This window comes from Macrobrachium rosenbergii, chromosome 5 (assembly GCF_040412425.1).
Source record: "Macrobrachium rosenbergii isolate ZJJX-2024 chromosome 5, ASM4041242v1, whole genome shotgun sequence".
Classification (NCBI taxonomy): Eukaryota; Metazoa; Arthropoda; class Malacostraca; order Decapoda; family Palaemonidae; genus Macrobrachium; species Macrobrachium rosenbergii.
The window spans coordinates 20,536,825-20,551,824 of NC_089745.1; the positions used below are offsets into that span (position 1 = coordinate 20,536,825).

General features: G+C 38.7%; 1 protein-coding gene across 22 annotated transcripts in view; it reads left to right on the forward strand.

Moving 5' to 3' along the window:
- Positions 1 to 15,000, forward strand: part of LOC136838576 (uncharacterized) — a 211,861-nt gene that overhangs the window by 186,043 nt on the left and 10,818 nt on the right. For 21 of the 22 annotated variants that reach the window (XM_067103755.1, XM_067103744.1, XM_067103765.1 and 18 more), the window contains one exon: positions 13,674 to 13,743. In XM_067103755.1, coding sequence (XP_066959856.1) covers positions 13,674 to 13,743 — 70 coding nt within the window. Of the gene's footprint in view, positions 1 to 2,717; positions 2,859 to 13,673; positions 13,744 to 15,000 lie in introns of those variants that run through there. The other variant, XM_067103753.1, reaches the window with a different exon arrangement.

Sequence of the window (15,000 nt, forward strand, 5' to 3'; positions counted from 1 at the left end):
TGTTGATTCACAGTCTTCCACGACCACGAGTTACTCATTCACCAAAAAGGCAAGGGTACTGAGAGTAAAAACACATTCCCATATCTGCATTTGCCTTGGCGCTTCCTTTCCGTTGAGCCTCCCAGCGTTTCTCCGGAACTACTTGATAACAGTGGCTTCAATGGATAGCCGTTGAAGGCCTTGACCTTTTATTAATCGGCATTCCACTGCCTTGCAACGTGCGGCATGTTTTATGAATCTTGACGTCTAAATAAACGTCTGTTACAAATAATCATGAAACAAGGAAATACTCTTCCATCAGATAGCAGATTGGTAACGTAACTGTACTTGATGTTATCGTAAATTGTTGCGTTTGTGCTATAAATTCTACGGATTTCTGAACAGAAAACGGGTAATATAATGGAAAATAAATGAATGATTATTAGAGATCTTCCACCTTTATGAACCACTTGAGATATATGGGCATATTCAGGATATGGTATGCGTGTTCCGAATTTGAAGTAAGCATATCAAATACTGATATTGATAGTAATAGGAATATTAATTTGTCAGTGTTATAGTTAGAAAACTTTTTTAATAACCTAAGCCGATTGGTATAGTTTAGGTGTATTTCAGTTCAGATTTTTTTTTACTTTATTTTTAAAAGTTGGATTAAATTCCAGTATCAGAATATAGTTGTGCTGAACCGGAAATGGTGCGTTTTCTTCAAGGCTCTCTCTCTCTCTCTCTCTCTCTCTCTCTCTCTCTCTCTCTCTCTCTCTCTCTCTCTCTCTCTCTCTCTCTCTCTCTCTCAGTAACAATTTTAAGATGTCGAAATACTTCACTGAATCCCCGAGATAATACATCTTGGAATCAAATCTAGAATAGCATTTCATTGCTCGAAATAGCAGTAATTGTCTTGGATCTTCCTGTGAATTTTGCCCTTCTATATTTCGGAAGTTGATTGTGCTCAGATTTCAGGAATTGGAACGTAGTACTCGAAGCCTCATTCTATTTTTAAACTTGAATTTTATCGTTGTGCATGTTTTTGAAGTGATGGATTAACTGGGGTTGCTGGGTACATCTGTTGGCATGTATACTAAATATGCCCGTACCCCTCCCCGACTACCCTAAGGAAAGATCTATTTAGGTCTAATTTGGCCATCTCTACCTGGTCATCGAGTATGTCAGGTGGTCATTATCAGGGGTCTGTGAGGAACTGAGTGAAAAATTATAGGTCAAAGTTGACTACTTGAAAGTTGTTGCTATTTTCTAGTTCTCTCTCTCTCTCTCTCTCTCTCTCTCTCTCTCTCTCTCTCTCTCTCTCTCTCTCTCTCTCTCTGTACTAATAAATGTGAACTCATTCTAATTCCGTATTTCTTCTTTCACCTAAGTGAATAAAGGTTTAAAATACTAGGTGGTGTGGGTGTATAAATGAGAACACACATGGATTCACACGAGTGACGATTTATGTATATCGCTTACATTTTACTGTTATCCACTTTCGAAACTCTCTCTCTCTCTCTCTCTCTCTCTCTCTCTCTCTCTCTCTCTCTCTCTCTCTCTCTCTATTTAGTGGTTTCTGTTGTTGTTCAGTGTAAGGCTGCTGACCTTATGACAAGCGATCTTTAGCGCACACCCTCGTCAAGCTGGTTCAGTTCAACTTGAACATGATGAAAAGTTGCATTTACCTTGTAGAGACGGCAACACTACTGAGTTGCTTGTGTTAGCTGGACAGTGTGTTTATATTGACATCATCTTCGCCAAAGAATTTGCTGCGTTTTCCGTGCAGTACCTAGTTTTGTTTCAGTATTTTTACACTGTCCCGGGTAAACTAGTGTGACAGCTTAGATTTCCTTGTTAGAACTTTAGGATTGTGCATTTTTTTTAAGGTATTTTACAACATTAGTATCTCTAAAACTGTAGATATCTTTTTAACTTAATATACAAGTGGTTTATATATTTTCGAGGGTTGACGTAGCAGAAAAAGTACCAAAACATTGGGAAAATAATAAATACCGTCGGAAGCTTTTAACTAAACGTCCCATTACTTTCATATTGAAACACAGGTTGTTCACATAAGCATAACCTACTCACAAGAAGTCAACGTCAACATTTTCCTTTCGAGGGAAAACGTTGGTCCTGCGATACGTGGAAAGAGGAAAGATGATTGGAAGTAATTTCTTTTTTAGATGTGCCCAAGAATGTGGAAACGAGTTCTGCCTTTCAATGGGAGGGGAGATTGGAATGGGAGGGTGGGTGGTGGTGGTGGCGGCGGCGGCATTCGTGGTATCTGTAGAAGGCCATGCAGTTTAGGACTTTAATAGGGTCCCCACCACTTGGTTTCTCTCAGTCAATCGACAGCCCAAGTGGATAGCAAGGCGTCCTTCAGAGTCCCTGCTCCCAACTTCATAAGTCGTCAATTTATTTCATAAATCTTGTAGCTATGGTAGTGACCAAAGACCTCTTGGTTGCCATTGCTAGGCTAATGGCTGTAACCAAAGGTTATTACTTCAGTGGCCCCTTCATCTGAGCCCTTTCCAAATTAGGCTACTTTAATATTTATTTCTTTATTTATGAATATTTAAAAAACTTTACTTGCACTGGTTACACTACGAACTTTCTCGTTTGGATCTTGATATTGTTTATTTTTACACTAGAAAATAACTGAGCCTTGCAAAGACTAAAAAGAAAAACTATCAGTGTTGCGCTTACAGTAGTGTTTTACGAAAAAGTTAACAAATAACTTGGAACCATCGTCATTGCCTTTTACGACAAATAATGATGAAGCTGGTCTGGAGTCAAAGTATGGTCAACCTGGCCATCCATGATCCGTCGACAGCAGCTGTGATTGCTAAAGTCACCTACAAATATTCCCGGTAAGTACCTTTCCGTGTCGTGATTCTTCTTCCTAGGTGTGGTTTAGGACTTTGAACTGCGGGTTACTGCAAGGTCATTTCTGCGCGCTTTGTTTAACACTGATCTCTGGTGTCAGATTTCTTGTAAACAAACAAAAAATGAATTCTTTCCCTATAATGCCTTGCATTTGTTAATCTAAAACAAATCGTGGGGATAACGATTGAGTTTTTCAATTTGTCATAGAGTACTGTCTGCAATGAAAAAATTCTGAAATACTCTCTGAAAAATACAAAAAACCCAATCGTAGTATGTAATTACATTGTCTTAAAAGGGGAATTAATTTTCACAAAGACAGGATAATAAAATACATTAAATTAGATAATTTCTTCAAAGCAAGAACAAACTCTTATTTGTGAATCTTGAATCAAATTCACTCATTTTTTCTTACATGTAAGGTTCTGATACGATATACTGTGATTTTAAAGTACACTATTATTTGTTTTTGATGTGCTTTGAAAGCTGCAGGCCTAAGTTACACATGTAGCACTTAACTTTGCCATTGAATGAAAGTATGTTTTCTAGTTTTTTTTTAATGGAAAATGTCAACTTTGATCGAGTTTCAAATTATTACCGTAAAATAGCTCAAACTTTGCAATTTTGTTAAGGATTGGTTTACCTTATACAATGAAGCCAGCCCAACTTGTTCCGAACTGACAGTGTGTGTGTGTGTGTGTGTGTGTGTGTGTGTGTGTGTGTTAATCACCTTGAGATTACTTGCAGCTTTGTCTTAATTTTTTTTTTTGAGAACATGATTTGTAACCATTTTTTTTTTCGATGTCTGGTTCTGCCTAAAATATGATTCTCAACAGTCGTTCTGTGTCTTCTGTATGAATACAAAAGATTTTTCGAGTTCCGTGACGTTTAATGAGTGAACCTTCGTATTGGTGATGTTTAGCCAAGTATGTCATATTTAAGAACCCGGGAAGGCTTTTGTCACTACTGTAATACCCGAAGCTTCGACCAGGTGGTGTAGATGACCGCTCATCTCCTTTATTCTGCAGTTGTTGAATTTGAATTGAATGTAACTAGAGAATGTGAAAGGTCGTTGTTGAATAATGAAACAGTCCCTTGTAATAGCTTTTCTAATGGTTACAAAAGTGTAAATGTGCTCTCACAGTAACCACGTTTGACTCTGTCTACTCTTCCTAACCAGTTTCTCCAATGTATGAAGCAGTTTTTTTTTATAGTTTGGAAGATTGGTCCTGCGGTGTATATAGCTGTTTAAAAATGTGTAAGATATGTAGGATAAAAATGTCAAGGAAAATTACAATTCACATTTAAATCAAATGACATTGTTCCAATTACTCAATGTTATTACTTTAGATTTATTTCGATGAATAGTTCTCCTTAAGATTTAGAGATTTAAGTAAACGTGGGGATTTTAAGTTTTGCGTTAGTCATCCTCTTGAAATGTTAGTCTGCATCATGGAATGTTAGACATTTCTTACTTTTTACTGTTTGTTGTCAGTTTTTCACTGCTGCTACTTATTTGGTTGAGCCTTGCCATCTCATTGTTAGACTGAAGGGAAAACTATATATCATGGAGTTTTGTTGGTAATTTAACGGATTTTACAATGTCAACTGCCTTCGTTAAGGTGCAAGATTAAAATCACGTAAAAAGACGACGTAATTTTCCGGATTTTACAATGTCAACTGCCTTCTTTAAGGTGCAAGATTAAAATCACGTAAAAAGACGACGCAATAAATGAGTTGATATTGGTAGTATAGTAAAATTGGTTAAAGATTATCAGCGAACATAATGTAGACGAGGTAAAACCGCGTGACTGGATGCGTGCAAGCACGTTAAACAGTGCACTGCAAAGAAGACTGCATTTCAGTATTATGATCGTATAATGACATTTAAACATGCAAATATTCTGATGTTTTTTATTCAAGTGCTTTATTGTGTGTAAATATTCATGCTATTTCGCGAAGTCGGTATTGTTACTGACAACAGTGAACTGCGTTCAAGTATTCGTAGATTTTGTTTTATTGAAACAGATTACACACAAGTTTCTTCTTTCATAGGTAGAGCGTGATGTATTTGATGCACCGAGCGTCGGAGACCTGCACGCAACGACTGACTTTTAGAAAGAACCGCCAGATTTGACTTTGACCTAGATGGCTCGAAGCAGGATCTGTTATGTCGGACTTGCGAGGTCTTCGTGATGTAGAAAAAAAGTAAATAAACAAAAATAAAAGAAACCTGCTTGGATGTTAAACAGATTGTTGCAGCATGTAAAAGACGCACTAAAGTGGACATTTTGCGCAGAGTATAGAGAAGCCCCATAAAAATCAGACTGAACAAAGGAATGGGATCCGTTTTCCATTTGCGTAGAGCAAAACATTCTCAAGGAATTCTAAAAGTGAAATTATTTTTTTTATTGCAAGGGCCATACAAAGAACCGTACAACATGCTGCTTGGTTCATAATTTTTGAGAGAACGGCTTGTTTAATGTAATTTACAAAATGTTGAATGCTGAGGTCAGAATGTGATTATATAATACCAAGTATAGTGATCATTAGTTTTATGGCCAAAATCACTTGAGTTAGAGAGGATCGTGAATGACCGGATGTTTATTTTCTCACCTGTAATAACAAGGCGTACCAGATTAGGCGAAATCTGTATGTTGTAATACTATTTATATCAGAGCCTGCTTAAATGGTCATTGTAACGCTCAGACAGTTAGATGGGGGCCTAAGCCTCTGCACTAGTTTGTCATTTGGATGGCAGAATTGGAACATCTAATTGCGTCATTAACCACCCCCTTTCTCTCTCTCTCTCTCTCTCTCTCTCTCTCTCTCTCTCTCTCTCTCTCTCGCTCGTTTCGAAAGCAAGAATTGCGAGATAATGAAGCACATGCGAGCGAACCTTTTTGCAATGTAACATATATAAAAAGTTGGTTTGGTCTGTCTGGGTTAATCCAGTTCAACTGTAGGAAAGATCGTATTGTTACGGAGACATTCTCCTAGTTTTCAACGACATTCGAAGAACCTCTGCATAGTCACCGCATTTCCTCGAAGCTTCTATCTCGCTCGCTCACTCTTGCCGGAACATGGGACGAACCCCCTCCCCCTACCCAGTCTCCATAAATCCCAAATGGAATGGACAAGGGAGTTAATCTTCCCCTTCCTTGACATACGTCTTAACTTATCGAGGCAAAATTATACAAAACATTTCCACCCCGTATTGTCAAAGAAAAGCAGAGATGTGTTTTGCATTTTTCTTATTCTTGGCTGCACGTTCATTGTTCCATTGTATAGTCGTTCAAAAACATTTATGAATGTTCTACAGTGGACTGAAAATCACATCTTAGATGTCAGTAAATATAGCATTCAAAGTTCACCAGATGCCAGAATATTTTAACACTACTTCACATCAGTGCTATAAAAATATCAACTTTAAAGAACCCGCTGTCACGTGTTATCATCATGAAGGGATTCTGCAAAATATTTCAAAATTAACTTTTCATAAGTGGGAAAATGAAAATTGAGATGTGTATAGCGGATATTGCTTCAGTGCCAGGCATGTAGTAATCCTCTTAGACTTCACTGTTGAGCCGTAAGATATGTTATTTTTTCATAAAACTTTTTTGTTTTATAGAGAAGTAATGGCAAAGGATATCTTGGTCATTCTTTGAAACCTTGAGTGTGCGTCAGCAGGGGAGATGCAGTCCGTACTAAATTTCCTATTGAGCGTAAGGTTTAATGTCTTAAGTGATGAGGTGATGACTGAATTGAGTTTGCTACTTGTGCAGCCAGTTTGGCGTTGAAAGTGATTCGATATTACTAAACTACGAATTACAGCTAATGTTACAGCTAACAGCAAGACTTAACTTCTTAAAGCCTAATGTAGAAATATTAAGGCAACAAGCCAGATCAGTTGCGTATGTAGAATCTCGCTTGAACCTCGTTGCCAAAAAATTTGCGCCAGTAAGGTTTGGGTGGTCTCGTGTGTGTGTGTGTGTGTGTGTGTGTGTGTGTGTGTGTGTGTGTGTGTGTGTGTGTGTGTGTGAGAGAGAGAGAGAGAGAGAGAGAGAGAGAGAGAGAGCTGAGGCTGGGGCAGGGGCAGGCGTTAGAGAGTATGAACAAGCCTGGCATTGTAATCTTATTCTACGTATTATCCTGTTAGTTAGGGTTTCAGTACAAAACTGTTCAAAGTGCTTTGAACCAGTTCTGAGTTGCGCGGTGACGTCTTCTGCTAAGACAGTTTTGTTGATTGTTTACATAGAGCTTCTGTTATTTACATAGAGCTTTTATACAAGATTTACTTGGTCTTTACAAAATTATTTTAATTTTGGATGCAAATTTATAAGTCATTAGTTTGAGCTAACAGACAACGAGTTTGTCACTTAACCTCGTAATGCCTAGTATGAATTTCCACATTTAATATTTGGAAATATGAAGTAATAAGATTGAAATATGCTGCTGGAATTTATTTAGCTATGTTGATGTCTCAAGTTTAGTAACGATACAGTAACTTTGGTTTTGACTGACGGACAGTAAGTTGTTCGTTTTTTATTAGTTAATGGGTCTTTGTCAATGAGCTTGGAGTTGATAGAGGGATCAGAATTACTTTCTTTTTATAGTTTTGTTTTTCAGGTCTTAAGTGCTCTTGTCACACTGTCCAGTACTAGAAGTTAACTTTTTTTTCTTGTTAATTGGATTTTTGGCTGCTTTTGCAAGCTATTTTCTTCAGATTTTAGCGTAAAATCTTTTTTCCTCGGAGTCCAGTAACTTGTCACCCGTTATTAACCCTTTGTATGGTATAATTACTGCATTGTTTGACATTCAAGCGAGCTCCTTTACCCCTTTCATTGCCTTGGCTTTATAGAAGGTAATGACTGGTCGGCTTTGGGCTCTGCAAACCCAAATGCCATGATGAACATTGGTGTCTGCCTGCCACACATGTTGATGAAGAAAAACCTCGGTCAAGGAAAATGACATTTGATGTTTTCACTGTTAGATACACCGAATCCTCATATTTATTGCATCTGAAATTATTCTCTTATTAGTTACGTTGTAATAGAAAACCATAAATGTGGTAGGATTTGGGTCTTTTAAGAGAGAAGGCTTTATTGTTCAAATTTAAGAATGGCGTTAATACTGGAACTCTGTCGCAGGTTAGGTTCTTTAATAACGAAAGGGTTAGGAGACCGAATTTCAAGTGAGTAGGTAATAAGAATCCCGAATCAGTATTTCGTTCATGGGAAAGAGGTGTGTTAATTTTTATTAATGAAGTTTGTTTTTATTTGGACACCATTCTCCTTAACATTTCATACAAGATTTCAGCTTGTCTGCCCCTTTTTCGGAGTAGATGTAATACTTAGAATTCTGATGCCTTTAACAACTACTATCGTCGCATAGAGCATGATTTCACAACGGGAATGCTCCAGTAACTTCAGAGGATAGTATAAAGGTGCTTTTTTTTTTTGGTGAAAATTATCTGGTTTTTATAATAAAGGTAACAATCATTTAAAATCGCAATTTCCATTAAATGTTATCATTGTGTTATCCTTAGGCTCGTTAGTTCTCTGGTTAGTTATATCCGATGATGTGGCATTCTTCAATATGCCACCAATTAGGGATTCGGCATTTTTAATTTTAGTTTATAAAATTACCTCAGTATTCTCCCCTACCATCGAGGTGTAATCTTCAAGTGTACTGTCAAATCCACCTCACGGAGAAGGGTAATACGCGGTTAAAAAGAACGTTTAAGTTTTTGTTTACGAATTAAGAGGCTCATTAACAGTGATTATTCATCAGTTTTCCTGTATCTCTTTTCGACAAGAACCTTGAGTTTCCTAGTTTTTTTTTCTGGGCTTTCAAATGCAGGTAGCTATCAGATTTAAAAGGTCACCTTGAGGATAAGGGCTGAGAGTTCATGCACTCTAAATTCTTTTTAGTCGGGTACCTGGAGCTTCATTGCCAAGGGCCATCCTTTTAAGTCGAGGCATGCCACCTGATTTCGAGGTATAAAGGTTCACTAACTACCCCTGTCACTGATTGCAGTCATCGTTTGCCGTGGACCGTTACCCATCTACGGTGTATAAAAGATTTCAATGACTTTCATTCCAGACTGATAATGAAATAAAGCGACTGTACTTTTGCCAGCACGATGAGCGGTGTCCGTGTCGTTTTCGTTGATGTCAGAAATAATTAACTAAGTGCCTCGTACTGCGCAGTACTGGGACAGTTATTAGACTAAGATAAGAATTTACGTCTGTGAATTATTTTTTTTTATTGGGTTTAGAAAGATTTCAATAAGGTTTCACTTCTCTGAAATTGCCATTTAAACTCCGTAGAGCGCTTCAATTTGGAAACTAGACACTTAACTGAATATAACTAGTATAAGTACCAGATTTTCTCTCTCTCTCTCTCTCTCTCTCTCTCTCTCTCTCTCTCTCTCTCTCTCTCTCTCTCTCTCTCTCTCTCTCTCTCTTGTCACGATCAGTTTAACCCCTTTTTGATGTCATGGAGTTAATCTGGCAAGAGAAACTTGAAACTTTCACATTCTAATGAAAAGGCTCGAAGAGTGACCCATTCTTTGGGAGTGTTCTATTTTCAATAGTCAAGACTCCTCCCTCCCTTTTACTTCAGGATCAGCAGCTCCGGTGACCTAAGATGGCATTTCCCGAGCGACCTCGTCTGACCGTCGATTTGTGGATCTGACCTACTATCCCAAAAGCGCCTTGGGTGGTTGGACGTTACACCACTTAGCAGCTCTGCTACGATCGCCTTCACAATAAACTCTCTTAAGATCTTACCTTTCACTCAACAGACATTCATATTTAACTGCTTTTTTATTGTTTTGGAAAGTCAGTGTAGATTTCGCGTAGATCCAGTGTCCACGAAACCTGAAATTTGGTACTCTAGGATTTTATCGTTAAAGAAATGTGATGGAATCCATTGGGGAAACTTCAGAATACATAACCATAGACAACGTAGGCTTAGCTCTATCGATATTTTGATCTATTGTTACTTGCTTTGTGTCGCTAACCATTATTCTCTTATCTTCCACTTCTCTCTACTTGACCCTTTTTAATGTTCTCCCTCTCTTCGTTAATGGCTTTAAATCTCATCCTCCTGATGGGAATAATAGCACAATACAGCTAAAACTGCAGTGGCTTGATCTGTTAGACCGATTTCGCCTCACGTTAAAAGAAATATTTGTCTGGTATCATTTGCGTGACTTGTTACTTGAGAGGTTAAGGGACACAGCTACCGCAGTCTCATTTTGGTTCGCTGTGGAGGAATCCTTTCTTGTCTTATAACCGTATTGCATCAGCGGTTGGTCAGTTCATGATTTCCGTTGATTTCAATATTGAAACATTTCACAACAGCTTTGCGTTATTCTATAGGCGGGACAGAATTGGTTTCGGATCACCAGGCAGTGTCAAGGATTACAGCGTTCTTAAACTGAAGCACATTTCACGCTTGTCAGAAGGGCGCCTTTGGCTGTTGCAGACCCACGCAAGATGCCCGAAACGAGTTGCCTTAGACATTTAAAAGAATGTTTTAGTAATTTTTGACGGTATTTGACTTAGGTCTGCTAGTTAGAATGTTAACAACAGTGTATAAGAATATATTAATGAGGGTGATCTACAAACAACTTTTTAAAATTCTCTCTCTCTCTCTCTCTCTCTCTCTCTCTCTCTCTCTCTCTCTCTCTCTCTCTCTCTCTCTCTCGACTTTCCGCATTCCTTTACGTAAAATTCCTTTCCTGATGGCAGTGCATGAGACCGGAGCTGCAAAACATCCCTACCCCAACCGCAGCACGAGTTTTGTGGTTTCAAGCTGCGCATTTGTGGGACGTTGCCGTTTGAAAGGGAAGAGGTGGCTGTTAAAAGCAATGCTAATTCGTCCCGATGTCTCGCGGAGCTGGAATTGACATTTCGCTCACCTTAGATATATAACTGTTCAAGTTTGCAACAGCTTCCTTGACCTTCCAGTCGGTATTTTGATGCCTCGGTTTGTTTGTTTTCACTAGTGGGCAGGTGGTAGGATCTGGAGCATGTGTAACCTTTTCTGTGATGAATTGGAGAGGTCTAGGAATTCTTTCCTCCTTTTTGAGCCGTTGATAATTGTGATCTGAGGGAAAATAAATTGTAAGTTGATGTTTGTTCGTTGTAAGTATCGTCGCCAAGACGGAATTCAGCCAGGTGAACAGTTTATTCATTCTGACGAAAGTCGTTTCTGCTAAGCCAGTTAATTTGCCTAGAATTGGGAAAGGAGCCCCCAGGATCCGCTTCTATAAATGTATTTTAGATATAGGAGAGAGAAAAGTGGAGGTCGTCTTTGACAGAGGTGTAAGTAGTACGACAAGACGACTTATGCTAAATTAACTCTGCTTATTTATGTAAAGAGGTCGTTTTGGAGCAATAAATTTTAATCAGATGAATAGTCTTGTGAATGATCGAAGCTGGGCAAGATTTTAGGGAAAGCTTTTCTTTGTTTCAGCTGAAATCTACTGATGATTACATGTATAGTAGGGTAATCTTAGTCCGGTTGTCTAAAAGGAAGAGTCTTGCTTTGTATACGGTGTGCAATTTTGAGATCATATAACAGGACTCTTGTTAGAGCAAAATGTCAGCGTTTGCCGACTTCAAAGCACGCAAACAAGAGTAACGAAGTAATCACCCAAACATTCCAAGGCAGGAACTTTTAACCTTAACCTCATACAGTGCAATCTCACTTTCGTTTGACTTTGTTTAATTCTGCAATTTCTTAAACAAGATTCGTAATCAGAATTTAAGCAGATGTTGAGTTGCTCAAGTGCTGAACTTCATTATTCATTGACTGTCATGATATCATTCAAAGTGATCACAAGGCAATTTCTGTCGCTAACAACTGCTGGGAGTGTATGCCATATTTTCTACCTCTTAGGACCTCGTATCATTCAGACCAAAACGTATAAGAACAGGCTTGGATATAGAGCGCCGAAGATTGCTAAGGTCTGTTAAGGCCAAGGACTTTCAGTTACTATCTTTGTCGCTCAACCTCCATTTGCCCTTTCGATATGATTAAGATGCCTTTGGCAGTTTTGCAACGGAGCTGTGGAATCCTAGTTTTTAGGAATCGTGCTTCAGATGTTTAACACTGATTACCACAATGTGTCTGGGGGTGGGGCTCCCCCTCTTTTTTTATTTTAACTGGTTTTCCCCCCTCTCCTCTCCCCTGTGTTTTTTCATCTTTTCCTATTTTGTCTTTTACCTGAATAGTTTCGTCCGTGTCCTCTGCTTTCTCCCTCTTTTCCTGTGTTTTCCTCTTCCATTTCCCACATCCATCTCGCTCTTTTCCACTGTTTATTATTGTTTCATCTCCCCTGCGTGTTTCCTCTCCAAGTTTTTCCTTACCTTTCGCATTTTTCCTCTCCTTTCCCGTGTGTTTTACTCTCTTCTCCCCAGTCCCATCCCCTGCGTCCCTTATTTTCATCTTTTCTCTCTTCTGTTTCCCCCCACTCATTTTTCTCTCCCCCTTGTCATTTCTCTTTCCTCTCTCCTAGTTTTCCGTCTTCCATCTCCCCCTTGTTTACCCTTTCCTCTCCATATTTCTCCTCTCCCCTTCCGGGAATTTCTACTCTTCTCGTCCTTGTGTTTCTTCCCCTTCCCGTGTGTGCTTGACGTCCTTCGGTTTTTTCATCCCAGTGATAATTTTCCTCTGCCCTGCTTCCCCCGCATTCCTAGTGCTTCTTCCTCTTTTTTTATGCCCCTAGTTGTTTGTCGATAGTGTATTTATCATTGCTTACATTTTCATGCTGACGGGTATTCTGGATTCACCAAAAATCAGACAATGCTTTTCTGTTAGTTCCATGATAATGGCTGGAAAATTCGTATTTTACTTACCCTATAACTGTAGGAGTTTGTATCTCAGGATTTTAAGCCTTCTAAAAAAAAAAGAAAAAAAATTGAAATTTTAATTTGAAATTTTTCGTTTAAGAAGCATAACGAACGTTTCTGTAAGGACGTCTGATACATCCAGAAGTTACTTTTAGTGATGGTTCTTTGCGCCAGTAAGGCGAAAAAAAAAAATGAACAGTAGGATTTGCACCAAGGTATGATCGAATTGTGTGGAATTGTGAGACATGAGTCATGCTTGGGATGATTGAAAGTTGAATCTGCTTGAGAAGAAACTTGAGTTGCTGCGGCGTTATGCATGTTATTCTGTGTCCTTTCTTTTGATTGTAAAAAACTTAAAATGTATAGTGTAGTAGAAATAACAGGGAAGGTTCAGGCACCAAAGAAATCTTAGGCTAGTTAGTCCCTTTACAAGGATAACCCTAAACAGTTTTTATTAAAAGAAAGCAACACATCCTTTGTCCTGAAACCTGTATTTTTGCCGACTTCCTTGTTCTTAAATACGTTAGCTTAACAATTCATGAATTGTACGAGGCTTAGGTTATCCTTGACATTATGGTCGAAGGTTCACCTCGTGTCGAATGGAGTGCATTTGGCATCACGGAATGAAAGTTCCTGTTTAGTGCATGATTAAAATCAAGGTGCAGTCTCTCGTACGCCAAGGATACTGGGCCCTCATTCATTGCAATAAGATAGTGATAATTTCGTTTCGTCACGTTAGCTAAAAGTATTTACTGGGCGTCTGAGTGTTGAACGCTTGCTCAAATAAACATTAGCTTACTACATTATTACATGACATATCATGGATAGCGTGTTTTGTACCTTCTGAAAAACTAGAGGATTATTGTCCCCGGAAATTTGTATAATTTTGTTTTATTTCCCAGTGTTTTGTATAACGTATTTTTTCCCTCTTTCCAGTAAAATGCGACGAAGACAGACTCCAGAAGAAGATATGGAACTAGAGATTCCTACAGATCCATATTTACAAGTAAGTCTCTCTCTCTCTCTCTCTCTCTCTCTCTCTCTCTCTCTCTCTCTCTCTCTCTCTCTCTCTCTCTCTCTCTCTCTCTCTCTCCTTCTGCCATAGAACAATTACTTTTTACCTCTCTCAGTGGGTGTTCGTATTTCAGCGAGTTTCATTCATTAGAAAACTTTGTTTATACGGTAGTTGAATCGAAATGTTAAAGATTTAAAAACTATAGAACTTGATTTCGGTAACTTTACACTCTCTCTCTCTCTCTCTCTCTCTCTCTCTCTCTCTCTCTCTCTCTCTCTCTCTCTCTCTCTCTCTCTCATCTCCTACGTGAAAACCCTTAGTGTAGGGTCCGCCCGAGTCAAGAATAATTTAAGCCCCTACGTCAGTTGTCTTTGTTGATGTCTATTGATGATTGCTCATTGTGGAGATTCTTTAGAAACAATGCACGTCTTGCTGCTTTGAATAGACAGTGAACAGCATGGAACCTTTATGAAAGAGGTAAAGGAATATCTTTCATAGGAGCTTATAACTGCAGTAACTTTTAGATACTTAGGTGTTGTGAAGCATTTACTTTGAATGGCTAGTTTCCTTGCAGTAGGTAAATCATTATATATAACGGAGAAACAATAGAGCTAGAGATAAAGGTTAAATAAAAAAAAAAAAAACGTAAGCTGTACTGAGAAATAACGAGAGAAGGTAGGAGAGGTAGTCTCTTGATGTCACCATCAGGATGGCATCATATCCTTTCTGCTGGAGAGTGATAAGTGTTGCCTGAAGCTCGAAAACACAAGGGACAAAAATCGTCTAAGCGACAGATTTACACTTGGCGTACTGATTAAGCAATCCTGCTGGTCGTGACAAGTTTTCGTCACTAGGTTATTCCAGTTAGTCAGACATATTCAGAAGTAAAATTAAAATTATTTGAAGGACTACAAGGCTGTGCCCTAGGTTAAGCTACAATGTTCGCCCTTCAGATAAACTTAAAAGAAATTACGGTTGCCTGCCTACCCCGTGGAGGGGTAGTACAAGTCAGTGCGCCTCACTCTGTGTAGGCATTACTCAAGATAATGTGCGGCATCCCCTCGGCCCCAAGCTGCAGCCCCTTTCATTAATTTTACTATACATCCTATCATATTCTGTTTTTTCCATCTTTCCACTTGCTCCTAACAATTGTTTAAACATTTTCAGAGCAGAATTACATCATAGTTCCCAGTGCTTGACCTTCGGCCTAAATTTTATGTCCCAATTCCCTATACGGTGGCCGAGGAA